This window comes from Elephantulus edwardii, unplaced genomic scaffold (assembly GCF_000299155.1).
Source record: "Elephantulus edwardii isolate Elephantulus edwardi_28Jun2011 unplaced genomic scaffold, EleEdw1.0 scaffold00006, whole genome shotgun sequence".
Taxonomy (NCBI): Eukaryota; Metazoa; Chordata; class Mammalia; order Macroscelidea; family Macroscelididae; genus Elephantulus; species Elephantulus edwardii.
In genome coordinates this window covers 32,441,431-32,456,392 of record NW_006399756.1, presented here as the reverse complement: position 1 = coordinate 32,456,392, position 14,962 = coordinate 32,441,431, and the positions used below count along the sequence as shown (strand labels likewise).

The 14,962-nt window shown below is 37.8% G+C and overlaps 1 protein-coding gene across 1 annotated transcript in view; it reads right to left on the bottom strand.

Annotated features, from left to right (window-relative positions):
• Positions 1 to 14,962, bottom strand: part of HPSE2 (heparanase 2) — a 771,012-nt gene that overhangs the window by 264,120 nt on the left and 491,930 nt on the right. Inside the window, exon 4 of the mRNA XM_006880197.1 lies at positions 1,045 to 1,218. Within this exon, the coding sequence (XP_006880259.1) occupies positions 1,045 to 1,218 (174 nt within the window). The remainder of the gene's footprint in view (positions 1 to 1,044; positions 1,219 to 14,962) is intronic.

The following is a 14,962-nucleotide window of genomic DNA, read 5'->3' as shown; positions in this document are numbered from 1 at the left end:
CTCCCTCCCTCTTTCCTCTTCCTTTCTCTTTCTCCCTCCCTCCCTCTCTCCCTCCCTTCCTTTTATTTCTTTCTTCAAGATGTATGAATGACTATACACAAATGCATTCATATATTTATCCACACAAACAAAATAAAAGCTTAGTACTGAGTAATGAATGAATAAATAAAGCCAGGCTGTCCCTTTCTGTGATTATCATTTTCTAATGGTTCTAACTTTCTAAGGTAAGAAATTTTATTTCACTCAGCAGACAACAGTGTACTTAGTCAAGTGACTCAGAGAATATATATTTGAGGTGTACCTATGCACATATGACACTAATTAATAGCCAATTATAATAGTTTAAGCCTTCGCAAAGAAGCCTTAGTAGCATAGTGTGTAACATAGTGGTTGCTAAACAAAATGTTGGTAGTTATAATCTACCAGCTGCTCCATAGGAGAAAAATGGGCAGGCTAATCCTATAAAGACATACAGACTCAGAGACCTACTGGAGAGTTGCTGAGAGTCGGAAATGACTCAGTGGTGGCAGGGTAGGCCTGCCCTTAGAAGCGGGTAGAGTTGTTTGGAAAGCACCCTTTTACTTTGTAGTATAATATAATGACTGTTCAATTAGAAGTAGTATATTATCTTCAGAGAAATTTTGTTAAGGATAGTTTTCTAAAAAGAAACACTATATCCCTAGAGGAGAGTTATAAGAAAACTAATATTCTATATTTCCAAATTTTTATTCCTAGTATAAAAACTAAAAAAAAAAAACAAACCACCAACAAAACTCCCCAGTCCTTAGACACATATATTTTGCAGCAGTCTCTACATACACTTGACCAAAAGCTTTTTATATATTATTATTTTATGTGAATTCATGAAATCCCTAACTAATAGGCCTAAATGATAAACATTTGGCAGGTCAACTCAGTGGCCTAACACCCTAAACATTTTCTGGGTAAGTACCTGAGAGATGGTCTAATTGAGATTATGTCCAGAGGCAATTTATTTAAACCCCATTATCTTGTCAATTCAGAGCAAAGAACTTCCTTACTTACCATTACCCAGTTCCCAAGAAATGTTGTACTTTTTGCTGGCACTGTACTTCAACAGACTCAAGGCACTAGAACTGTTCCAGGAGTTATTGGGATTACGACGCAGTGCATTTAGAGCAAATATCAGGTGGAGTCCAGAGCAATCAGCAAAGTTATAAAGTTTGTCTAGAGACCTGGCTGGGAAGAAGCAGAGAAAGGCTTGTAACTTTCAAATCAGTATTCCAACAAAAGGAAATTATTAGCTACTATAAAAGCCTTTCCATGGCCTCCTGTTAATAGGGAATAAGAGAGGCTTTTAAAAGGGTATTATCTTTATCACTTTTAGGGTGCATTCCAAAGTGACTTTAAAAAGCATCACACACATTTCCAAGAAGAGATTGCAAATTCACAATTAATTCCGACTGAAGATTTGTTATAAAAAACAAACTGCTAAGTAGCTAGATTTCTAGCTTTTTCTCTGGTCCCATTGGGTCTGTAGTCCTTGATATCATGATGGAAATAATGTCAAAGGACAAGACCACAAAAGATGACTTGCTGTAAGTCTTGGGAAGTGCTCAATCTTGCAGCACATCCAAAACTCTTCATATCTTAGTTCCTAATATTTTCTTGTGTGGAAATGACCACAATCATGTTTCATAGGTAAATACCATCAATTCTATTAATCATATACCCCACAGTCACACCATTCCTTAATTTCTATTACGACAGTCCAGTTATACTTGCATAAATTATCACAATGATGTCTGTATTTTGTCTCACATACTTTGGGGCACATGGCCAGGAGGGACTGATCCTTGGAGGACATCAAGCTCAGAAGAGAGCAGCGCAGGAGGGGCAGCGCAGGAGACGAAGACCTTGTATTAGATGAATTGATTCAGTATCAGGGGTAATGAGGGTAGGTGTTTTGGAACCCGTGAGATTGGCTCAGGATAGGGCAGGCTTCAAAGCTGCTGTATATAGGGTTGCTATGGGTGGCAAGCAACTTGACGGCACATAACAACGACAACTTCTATATTCTCTCCCACTTTGCCAGGTTCATCTTCCTCCAAATCATTCTTCTCAGTTTCACGTACTCCTCAAAATCTCACTGAATTTCCCCAGATGTGTTTTCAAGGCCCCAGTGAGTTCTTTGTTGGTCAGTCTGTCCTACTTACCATAGATTCTCCTGCTTTTAACTCTAGCTCTTCTCACTTGGCATGACTTAATTCCTTTTTACTAGATTTTACATGTCTTTTTAGGCAGTATTCCCAAGATTTGGATGATATTATTTTAGGCAGTTCACAGAAAAAAAAGTTCTTTTCATACTTATGTTCAGAGGTTTAGAGTTTCTCAACTGGGATTCTGGGAAATGTTAGGATACCACATATGTCCTTAGGGATCTCGCAAGACAATGATGTACAGTGATCAAGCAGCCAGCCCTAGGAGCAATTTTGTTACAGATGTTTTAGACCTATGAAGTAGGTTCATGATCATGATCACTTAAGTCCATTAATAATATATTTAAATCAGAATACGGTGGCAGCAGGAGAGAAGAAAGGAAAGGGCTGTTGCTTCCATTTTCAATTCATTATATTGTAGGAGAAAAGATTTCTTGTTTAAGAAGCATAAAGAGTAGCAACAGAAACTTTCTCATTTCAGCTGAAAGTAAAAATATGAATTTGTTTCATAGTCAATCCAGAAATGAATAGCTACACAGTTAGAAGTTAAAAGTTTCACGTCAAAGAAGCTAATTTAATTACTTATTTTTTAGTTTAAATAAAAATTTTATATATATTTAATAAAATTTTGGGTCTATTAAAGATATCAAAAAGCATATATATATATATATATACATATATATATATTACATTTTAGGCTACATGTTTACTCATATTGTTTTCACTTGTAGCTTTAGTAACTTTACTACTCAACATTGTCAATATATTTTAACATTGAAAGTAACATTAATTAAATTGCTGTTGTTTTTGTTGATCACCTTCGAATCTAACATATCCATATATTTTATTTGGGTTTCAACCACTATGTATAATATAAAAAAAGCCTATGTTCCCCTTATGAGGTTTTCAAATTCACAAAAAAGGGGAGGGGTAAAGGATTAATGTAATAAAATAAATTCCACTGCACTATTTTTCTTTTTAAGAAAGATTCCCTAAAAACATTTGTGTGTGTGGGGGGTGGTTCAACAGAGGAAAGAATACTCTGTAAGTGCATTTGCATACACCACATACCACACTGCAATGACAAAAATTTGTAATAAGACTGCTAGGTCTATTTGAATAATATTTTTTTTAATTTAGTAGAAAATTTATAAAAAAAGAAAAACCGAAATATCTTTTCTCTATACAACACATCTGTATAAGAGTTGGTATCTTTTATGAAGGAAGGGAAATCATTTAAAGAGTCAGTTTAAAAGTCAGCCAACCTCACCTGAAGCAAAGGAGACAAGAAAATCAAAGAGGAAAGAAAACAATTAGTCTAAAAGATTATTGGGTCACATGACTTCCATGACCCTGAGACCAGAAGCACTAGACAGCACTCAGCTACGACTGCTGACTACTCGGAAAGAGATCTCTCTAGATGGTCCTAGATAAAGCAGAAGAAAATATGGAACAAAACCCCAAAACAATAAAAATTATCAGGCTTACTGGTCTGACAGAGATGAATGAAACCTTGAGGCTATGGCCCTTTGACACTCTTCAAGCCTGGAACTGTATAGACTATTACAACTACATGGTACACTATGTACTATGAGTACTATGTACTAACATCCTATGAGGTTCAGATCTAGTAATTTTTATCCATGTGTTTCCTCAGACTTGAGAATTATTTCAAGGGTTCTTTTAATATAAAAAAAATCTTCAGAAGGCTGTCCTAGATTTAAGAGGATGCACAGGAAAACAAAAGTCATCCAACACCAAAATAATCATGATTCAACTGACCAATTGGCTTAAACATCCTTTCTATTTAGCTATATCCCACCTAATCAAATTAATGATGCTATCTATCTCTATAATACAATCATAACCCAGAATAAATTGATTAGAAAGCTAAGTAGCAAATTTGAGCAAAAGATGCAGGATTTATTGAAATCAGTAAAAGTAAAAATCTCCTCTAGATAAAGGATCTCGTGACTTGCTTCTTTAAAGATTACTGCCTAAAGTTAAACAGGACAGCAAGCCATAAATGTTGGAAAGGATGTGGTGAAATGACAATTCTTATACACTGCTGATGAGATGGTAAAATAGTACCAGCACTCTGGAACACAGCTTGATGTTTCCTTAAAAAGCTGAACATAGAAATTCCTTCCATACGACCCAACTATTCCACTGCTAGAAATATATTACAAGAGACACAAATGGAGATTTGGACACCAATGTTCATAGCAGCATTACTCACAACATCAGAACATGGAAATGCCCCAAATGTCCTACTAAAATAGAATGGATTAAGAAATTGTGGTACATTCACATGATGGAATACCATGTAGCACTCAGGAGCAACAATTTAGAAAAAATACTATACAACATGGAAGAGAATGGAGAGTATTATGCTGAAAGGACAAATACTGCATAAGACTATTATTGTAAAAATAGAAAGATAATTAGCAAAATGTGCATGAAGGCCCAAGGAGGTAGGGGTGGGGCAGTGTGTGTGTGTGTGTGTGTGTGTGTGTGTGATCACTTGGCCACAGAATGTGGTGGGCAAAGGGAGAGGGTGAAGCAAATGGGAAAGGTCCAGCAGGGACAGGGTAATAGATCATGGTGGCTAATTTTATAAAACACAACGTATGGGAATAATTGTATGATACACACTATAAAGTGTGAAATACTACATATATGAATTTTGTATGCAAATTAATATACTTTATTTTTAAACTCCAAAATATTGATCTAAGAAAACAAAACAAAGACAAAAATTAATTACTGCCTAGGAAATACTGTTAGCAGTTTTACTCTGTTCTAGTGTTACTATAGGACAGGGTAGACTTCACTGCACACAGTAATGCTTGATAACAGCGTAAGTCACAGGCAAGTCAATAACATGAGGATCTGGAAGAATGAGATCTATTAACGGAGGTAAAAACTCCAAATTTACAAGTATGATAGCTAACACAGTAAGTAAAAGAACATAATTTAAATATTAAAAGATGTTTATCTTTTAGGATTTTCCTTAGGAAATTTTTAAAACTCCCTTAATATTTAGCACTATATCAGAAAAGTTATTTTATCCAAATAAATGTTAAAAATTCAGTTAAATAGCATTTTGCTCCTTTGATACTTAAATCATAAATGCAATGATAGCTTATATTTAAATATATGATATATATGTATTTACACTGTTTTAGTTTCATTTCTAAACTAAAATTCAAAGGAAGCTCTTTATCAAAATTTACTATACAATTGGAGGGAAATGGGAAGGATCTGGTGTAAAAACAATGTATTTGAATTTTGTAAATAAACTAGTATAATAAAAAAATTACTGTGAAAGACTAATGTACATCTTAGGTAGATGGATTGATTTTTAGGAAACTCGATGGTGTAACGTGCATACTGGGTTGCTAACTGGAAGGTCTAGATTAGAATGAGCACATTTCTCCAAGGGAGGAATATGAGACAGTCTCCTCAGTAAAAAGGGAATAAACGCAAGGTCAGCTGATTTGTTTACTGACTTAATCTTTAAATGATTTTATTTATTGATTTATTTTTAGAACTACTTATCTCCATATAGGGAGAATTTCCCATGTTTCCTTTACATGTCTTAGAACAATTATAGCATAAAAGGATATTAAATGAATGAATGAAAATTCAACTTTTCTGTAAACTTTCATTAAAATCACAATTTAAAAAAGGATATAAAATTTGTGATTTCATGGATTTGACCAGCTTAATATAAACTAAAAATTATTTATGACATTAATCAGTATCAATGCAAAGAAAATATGACACAAAACCAATGTACTTTGTTAACACGAGGGGGCAGGAAATGAGAACTAGATAGAGCACTAGGCATTTAGGAAATACTTCCCTAAATTTAAGTCCTGCCTCTTCTATGAAATGATTCCTGAGCACAGCAATATCTCTAATTTTCCTACAGCAACTCTGGGTAACAATATTCAATGACACTGGCAACTAACTCTTTGTGACGTCTCTTGTTTCACTGTGCATGACTTGTTTTCTCAGTTAAATTGTTAAATGCCTTGAAGATGGGACCATATTTCATCATATCCTTCACAGCACCCAGATAAATTTTCTGCTTTTAGTGAAGCTGAAGAGTTTTCACAGTCCAACTCTTTCTGTTTTATTTTGTCATAATTTTGATGAAACTTTACAGAAAGGTTGGGTTTTCATTCATTCACTAATGCACATTTTCCTTCCTCTCCCTCCATCTTACTGTTAAGAAGTAGTTTGCTAAGAAATTGAAAGAGATGATTTGGGAGGCATACTGTGGAGTTTATTAGAAAAGAAATATTTATTTGAATATAAATAGGACAAGGTTCAGATCTGCCATTCGCAGGATTGCTATAAGTCATAGTTGGTGCTCTGGAGCCTAGTGGTAAGTAGCTGTGCTGCCATTCCAAAGACATGCGTTTCGAATCCACCAACTTCTCAGTGGGAGAAAGATAGGCAACCTCCTCCCAAGCAATTTACTGCCTCTCAAAAACCACTGGAGGGTCAACCATGAATCAATTCTGACTTGACAGTACACAACAACAACAACATTTGAATATATGATTTAATAGTTGACCATGTAATCTCCCTTGGGACATCTATTGTTAGGTTTCATCAAAAAATTGTTGTTGTTAGGTTCTATCAAGCTGACTGTGGCTCCTAGTGATACTGTGAACAACGGATCTGAACCCTGCCCTCTCCTGTGCTATCCTCATAATCCATGATATATGGAGCCCATTACTATAGTCAGTGTGTTGATCCCTATCCTCCAGGGTCTCAAAAAAAGCAAATACTTACCGAGGTAACTATTTACTCTGTCCACCAGAGGGTGCCAATGTCCCTATGTACTTTATTTAAGTTGCCTTGACATTGCATATGAATGTCATTCTCAGGGGCAGTTTCTAGCAGGCAGTTGAAGATGAGGAGCTGGAGCTTGAGGAGGTTGTAAGAAAGTATCGTTTTGAGAGTACCTCTCTAGATGTTGATAATTAATGCCTTAAAAGTTACTGATGCTTCTGAAGGACAGAATGTAGGAAATTGTTTGAGGGCAAACCTTTAGCCTTTCCATGGCCACTGGGACATATAGTGCCCACCTACATTTCCCACCTCTGGGTTTAGTGGAAATGTGGTGCAGGTCTGTATGAATCTGAAGAAATGGGTTTCAACTATCACCACAGACTCCTTGAGACATTAAGTGTTCCACTAAGTCAATCAAAATCCATTATTACCTCATGTCCCTCCCCATCCCCACAATTTCACTCACAGTGCCTAAAAAGGCATGGTTGCAACAACAACAAAAATTCAAAACATTATTTTTTAAAGAGTTAAAAATTTCCAACTATAAGGGTCAGGAAGAATGAAAAAGAAAGGAATTAATGCAGTGAAGAACATAGAAGAAGAATCCCAAAATAGTTTAAGGAACACAGATGAACACAGTATAAGGAGGTATTGGAAAATGAGAGTAGATTTTCAAAGAAACTGAGAGAAAGGGCAAGTTTAAAGATTTAGAGTGAGGTAAGAAATTAAATGAGGATTTATAGAAAAAAGGAATCAACTCTAGTGCATTAGACTTACTAAAGTTCTATGGTGGGAAAAGAAGCAAAATAGTCACTAAAGAACTATCAGAGATATGCTGGTTTTGTGTCATGCTTTTTTTTTACATTGATACTGTTGGATTTCATAAATGATTTTTGGTTTGTCTTGCTGTCATTTCTGTTATGTGTCATAAGTCATTCCAACTCATAGTGACCCTATGGACGACAGCTCTGAAACCTGTTCTCTCTTTAGCCAAATACACCGTCTCTGACACACCTGCCCTCATCACCCCAGTTACTGAATCAATCCATCTCACTGAATAGCACTGTCCCTCCATCCTTCCAAGCATGATGTCGCTCTCCAAGGGCTGACTAGTCCCTCCTTGCAACATGCCCAAAGTATCTCAGTGCCTCCAAGGAGCAGCCAATGGATCTGTTTGTTCTCTTAGTAGTTCATGGTATGTTCAACTTAAAGGTATTGATTCTTCATCTATTATTCTTAGTCATTGTCCAGCTTTATGATGCATGGCAAGTAATTATGAAGGCCATGGCCTGGATCAGACACACCTTAGTCTCTATACTGATATCAGTATCAGTCTATACTGACTTCAGTACTCTGGAGAGGTCCCTGACAGTAGGCTTTCCCAAGTCATCTTTTCATTTTTTTACTTAAGCCAATCGAATCATGAAATCACAGATTTTATATTCTGTTATTATATATGAATTTTTCTAATACATGTAAAGGAAATATGGGAAATTCTCTCAATATGGAGATAACTAGTTCTAAAAGTAAATTCTTAAACAAAATCACTTAAAAATGAAATAAATCAGCAAACAAATCCACTAACCTTGAGTTGATTCTATTTTTACTAAGGAGATTATCTCATCTTCCTCCTGTGGAGAAGCATGCTTATTCAAATCTCAGACCTTTCAGTTAGCAGCCCAGTATGCACAGTACACCATTGAATTTCTTAAAAATCAATCCATCTACCTAAGGCGTAGCTTAGCCTTTCACAGTATCAGAGATAGGCTTAAGAAAGAATAGTCATATCCACAAATGCTATTTTTGCCAAAAAGGCAGTTCTTTAAAGGAAGCTAATTTGAGTTTTAAATTAGGAAGAAAGTGATAAACCAGATCAAACGCACCACTAGCACACAGTGACGCACAGACACAGGAGAACTGCCTCCAAGGGTTTCCAAGGCTGCAACCTGCATGGAAGGGGGCGGTCACAGCTTTCTCCTGTGAAATGGCTAAAGAGTGTAACCGATGATCAAGTATTTACTATCCCACCAGGATTCCTTAGGAAAAGTGTTACCAAAAAGCCAAAGCCACTTTTGTCGATTGATTTTGCCTTATGGTGACCCCTCCCCTGGGTTTACGACACTGTGAATCTTAAAGGAAGCAGACTGCCTCATCTTTGTACTGCAAAGTAGCTGTTGTATTTGGACCTTTGACCAAGAAGTGACTATTCCCCTTTGTTTTTAGAAGACTCGGCATTTTAAAAGCAAAATAAACGAAAAACCACCCATGTACCAAAGCATAGGAAATCCATTAATCTTAACAACTGGGCAACTAGAATTTTGGGCAGGATTTATGAATTTATTTAAAAAATTATTACACAACGAATATATGGTCCCTGGTAGCTCTGGGGACATAGTGTTAAGAAGCTGTAGATTTTGGCAAGAGCCTAGGCAAGTTACATAGTATGGTGCCGGTCCTGGGAGGTTCTGGCACCAGAAACTCATAGGGGTTTCCCCACAGTGGGTTTTAGACATAGAGGGTTCACCTTCATGCTCTCTGAAGTCTATCATAGCAATGATGAATGAGATAGCACATTCCCTGAAGGGCTGAAATCTTTTTCCTGGTGCACTTCCTGGAGCTGAAGGCTTTCCCACATTTGCTACACTCATAAGCCCTCTTTCTGGTGTGAAATTCTTGGAGATGATATTAGAGAACTGGCTGAAGGATGTGCTTCTTCACAGCACTCATCGTGCATTTTCCAAGAAGAATTCCTCAGAAAACTCGTCGGTGTACTCCTCATTGAAATCTCTGTCGAACTCTCCTGTAAGGACTCTCCGGAGCCAAGTGCGTGTGGAGTTCGGGATGAAGGGCTTCCCACAATCGCTGCTCTCATAGGATCTCTGCCCTGTGTGAACCCTCTGGTGTTGGATGAGGCTGCAGAGCAGCAGTAGGCTTTGCCACACTCCCCGCACTCATAAGGCCTCTCTTCGATGTGAAACCTCTGGTGCTGAGGATGGAGCTTCGGCTGGAGGACTTACCATACTCGCCACAACCTTTTGGTGTTCAATGAAATTGAACCAGCAGCTGAAGGAGTGCCTACACTCAGGATAATCATAAGGCCTTTCTCCGGTGTGAATGCTCTTTGCCACCTCTGTTGCAAGGTTGTCCTTCCCAGGTGTGAGGAAGGTGGACACAGGTCAGGAGAGATGCCTGGCCTGGTTTTCTGAGGGAGATCATTTTTTTTACCTTCAATTTTTAATTTTGATCTCTTTATAAAGGATGCCATTATAACTGTTCATTTCGGTGTAAGTATAAAATGTGTGAAACCTTCCTAAGCATGATAATGAACACACCCGTCAGCACTATGATTTTTCAGGCGTTCTGGGAACCTCCCTTTTCTTGTCTTCCTCTAGGCAACTGCCTGCTGCTTCCCCCTCCCCCCGATTAGTTTTTATTTTCTAGAAGTTTCTATGACTGAAAACTTAAGATGCTGGCACTCCCTCCTATACCCTGATTTTCTTCATGTACTGCATAGAGATTTGAGATTGTGTGGCACTGCTCATGTGATTCTTAATTGCTGAGTAGGCTGTTCTATGTACATGCCACAATTTGTTAGTCCATTTATCTATTAATGGATATTTAAGTTGTTTTTGGTTTTGGCTGTTATAAATAAACCTGTGCTGAACTTAGGGAGAAGGGGCTGTGGAATGAAGCTGCATTGCAAAGTACCAACTGCTCCGTGGGAGCAGGGCAAGGGCAGGCAATCTTTTCCTGTGCGGTTTATTCTCTCTGAAAAATCCTCTGGAGGATCACAGCTATGAGTTGATTCTGATTCCATGACACAAAACAACAACAACAACAAGACCGTAACAGTACATAGACCAAAACAAAAACCACAAAACCACCAACAAACCCAAAAAACAAAACAAATCCACAGCCATAGTGTCAATCCAGACCACAGTGACTCTGCTGGATTTCCAAGGCCGTCAATCTTATTGGGAAGAGATTGTGTCCTCTTCCCTTCTCTCCTGGAGTTGCTTCTTCTTCTTGTTTTTAGGTGCCACTGAGTGGAGTACAACCCAACCCATTGTGACCCTGTGAACAAAAGATCTGAACTCTGTCCACTTGACATTAGAGGGGAGTTGCAATGGATTCAAATGGCTGATATTTGGTTAGCAGTCCAGAGCTCTTTTTAAATATAAGGTAGGTATCACTACCTAGGTTCAAGGAATTTACATGGAGTGTGTTTGTGATAAGACTTGACAGGAAAGGTAATGGAGAGTAGAGGATGGATAGTAACAATAAGGTATTTCATTTTAAATAAGCCTCACTGAAAGATAGCATTTGAGAAGATCCCTGAGGGAGGTGAGGCAGTAAGTCAAGGCGATAACAAAGGAAAGAATTTCAGGCAGAGTATACAGTAAGGGCATGTTGTTAGGAAGACCTTCAAGGAGATGGATGGACATGTTGACTGTAACAATGGAATCAAGTATATCAGATGATGATGGTGCAGGGATAGTGCAAGGTTCAGATCCATTATTCACAGGGTCTGCTATGAGTCATTCCTTAGATGACTCAAATCTATGGCACCTAACAACAGCATACAATAAGGACAAAGGGCCAAGACAACAATGGGCTCGATAAATGTCAAGAGCAAAACAGACAAAAAAGAGGTCAGTATAGCCGTGGGAGAAGGACCATGGAGCAACAGTAGGAGGGCCAGACTGTATTGATCTTATCATTGGTTTTTACACCAAGGACACAGGAATCATTTATTGATTTTGAATATGACCCATTTTCACCTTTTAAAAACATCATTCTAATTGCTTAAATGAAAAAGACTGGAAGCTGAGAGAAAGCAAGGGTTAAAATAAGGAAACCTGTTAGGAAGCTCCAGCAACCATTCAGGCAAAGGGGCCATAGCAGCTTTGACCCGGCGGAGGCAGTGAGATGCTAGAGTGGTGAGTTTCTGGGGATGTCTGAAATACAGAGCTGACAAGATATGCTGACAGCAGATGTGATATATGGGGGAGACTCAAGAAGAGGACTTGAGGTAAAATTAAGAGTTTTTACTTGAACAAAAGGATAAAGTTGGCATTTAGAAAAGAAAATGTGGAGGACTAAGAAGAGAGTAGAGGTAAAGGCAAAATTAGATTTTTGGCTTTGGATATGTTGAACATAGAAGTAGAAAATGTGAGTGTGTAGAATATAAAAGTTGGAGTTAAAGGGAAAGATAGCAACTGAAGACACAAATTCGCATTAGTAAAACATTTTTAGAAGTCGGGGAGGTAGGAAGTAATATACTGAAAATGTTAGAAAGAGTATCTTTCATAGCAATCATCTGATTTACAGCTGGCAATACCCTCCAAATGTTTTTCTATCCTGATAGTCCCTCCACACACTTTCTCCTAAGAGTCAAAGGGTTCTGATTATCTCTAATACTAGCTTTACAGGTTCTCATCTTACTTTTTTTTTTAATAGGCAGTCCTTGGATTATGGACAAGATCAGTTTCTAAATCTGTCTCTAAACACAATTTGTAGGTCCCACAAAAGCACAAACAATTCTTACATAGTGTCAGTTCAACAAAGGTTTGTCTTCATATGTAGTATGTATTTTACCTTTCTCTGCATATAAAACACATTAAACATTTTCATATACATAGAAACATCACAGACATATTAATAATGTACATAATAATTACAATATGTTGTTGTTGTTGTTATATGCCGACGAGTTGCCTGCAACTCATAGTGACCCTATGTACAACAACCCTAAACCCTGCTCTATTCTGTGCAAATCTCACTGTATCTGACACACCCACCCTGATTATCCCAGCCGTTGAATCAATCCACCTCATAGAAGGCGAGGGCCTTCCCCTCCTGTGCTGTCCCTCCACCCTCCCAAGCATGACATCTTTCTCCAAAGACTGGTCCCTTCTTGCAACATGTCTAAAGTATGTCAGATGAAGGTTCAGAATCTTTGCCTTCAAGGAGCAGCCTGGTTTAACCCTCTCTAGGATAAACCTGTTTGTTTTATTAGCAGTCCATGGTAAATTCATTACTCTTCTCTAGCACCACAGCTCAAAGGCATCAATCCTCTGTCTCTCCTTCATAGTCATTGTCCAACTCTCTGATGCATAGAAAGTGATTACAAAGACCATGGCCTGTATCAGACGCACCTTAGTCTCCAGAGTACTTTGGAGAGATCCCTAACAGCAAACTTTCCCATTGTAATACATCAAGAGTGCCCAGAGTGTTGAGTGTATGTGTAATTACAATATAGTAATAGTAAAAGTAAATTTTTTAAAGTGGCACTCTACTGCAGACAGAGAGATGGTATTATGTCACACTCCTTCCTGAATTCCCTTAAGCTCATCACATCATCTTGAGTGGCCTTGACTGCTTGTGAGGAGGTCTGCCACAAACAGTAAGCCTTAAAGGAGACAATAGCTCCCTGATCTATTGGCTGAAGTATCCATGTGGTGTTGGGGTATAAAAAAAAAGGCTCTTGATAGTGGTGTTATCTAAAGTGCTTAGCTGTCAGAGGATACTGTCAACTTTAAAAAGGATCTTGAAAAGAATTCTCTTGGTCAAGACATAATATTCACCCATAGGAGCAAAATGATTTAAGAACCAAATTTCAAAGGTGGCAATTGCTAGCCTTTGCATGTTACTTCCCAATAAAGTGAAGATGTGCCTGAATGAAGTGCCCTCAGATTTAGGGAGCAGCACTAAGGTGTGAACTCAAAATCCTCAGACGCATTACCTCCAAATACTAACACATCCTTACATGCCTTATGCCCTGGTACTTCCCCCACCCCTTCTTTTGAAATGATAATTTCAAGCTTATTTTTCCTCTCCAAAATAAGCAAAGTTCCTCTACATTAAATATTTGGTCTGGCAAATAACCTCCCTTCCCAATATTTTTTTTTCAACATTTTTAAGAAAATCACTTGTAATACCAACATTTACTGCTTCATTTTGTACTTTAATATTACATAAATGTACTCTCACTTTTAAATGATTGAAGCAACCCCTATTCACACAAACTGAACAATCACCTTCACTTGCTGCACATACACCTTTTAAATCATTGAAATAAATTTTAGCCAATTCTTACACTAAAGTAAACCTAACAGACATATTATCTTGCTTTTGATCATTTAAACAAATTGATGCCTTTGAGTTTGTAATGCTGGAGAAGTGTGTTGTACATATTGTGGACTGCCAAGAGAACAAACAGGCTACTCCTTGGAGGCAAGAATGTTGAAGTTCTGTCTCTCATACTTTGGGCATGTATCCAGGAGGGACTATTCCCTGGAAAAGGATGCATCACCAGCACTTGCATAGATTTGCACTTTGAAAGCACTGTTACAAGATACATTAAAGGAATACTTAAGGCAAATACAACATTACACACTCAATATAGTGTTAACTGCTACACAATCCAATTTATAAAGGCAGACAATGTTCTTTCTCCTCAATCTCAAGATCTCATGAACTACTGAAGTTGCAAAATGTTTTCATGAGTCTCACATTATAGTCAATGCTTTTGTGACTATGAACGCAAACTTTAAATGCAATACACTTTATAGCAGTCTGTTATTAATCATAAATTATAATTGTGTACAAACCGGCTGCCGTTACCAGAATAAAGAAGCATCGAGCTGCACAAATCCCGCTGGCGGGGCTGGAACGCGGCATCGGACCACCAGGAGAACAAATAGGTCACCTCGGATAACAGTAAAAGGAGGCGTCTTCCAGGTCAGACCCAGCAAAAGGAGGCGTCTTCCAGGTCAGACCCAGCAAAACCCGGCGGGCCCTCAAAGGAAAACATAATCTACACAAGAGTTCTACAGGACACGTCAACTTCCCTTGGAGACAGTACAACTAAACTTAAGAGACACTGGTCAAAAGAAAAATGTCAGCAGTCGACGTTTTTGGAATCACAGAAGCCAAGAAAGCTTAAGATACAA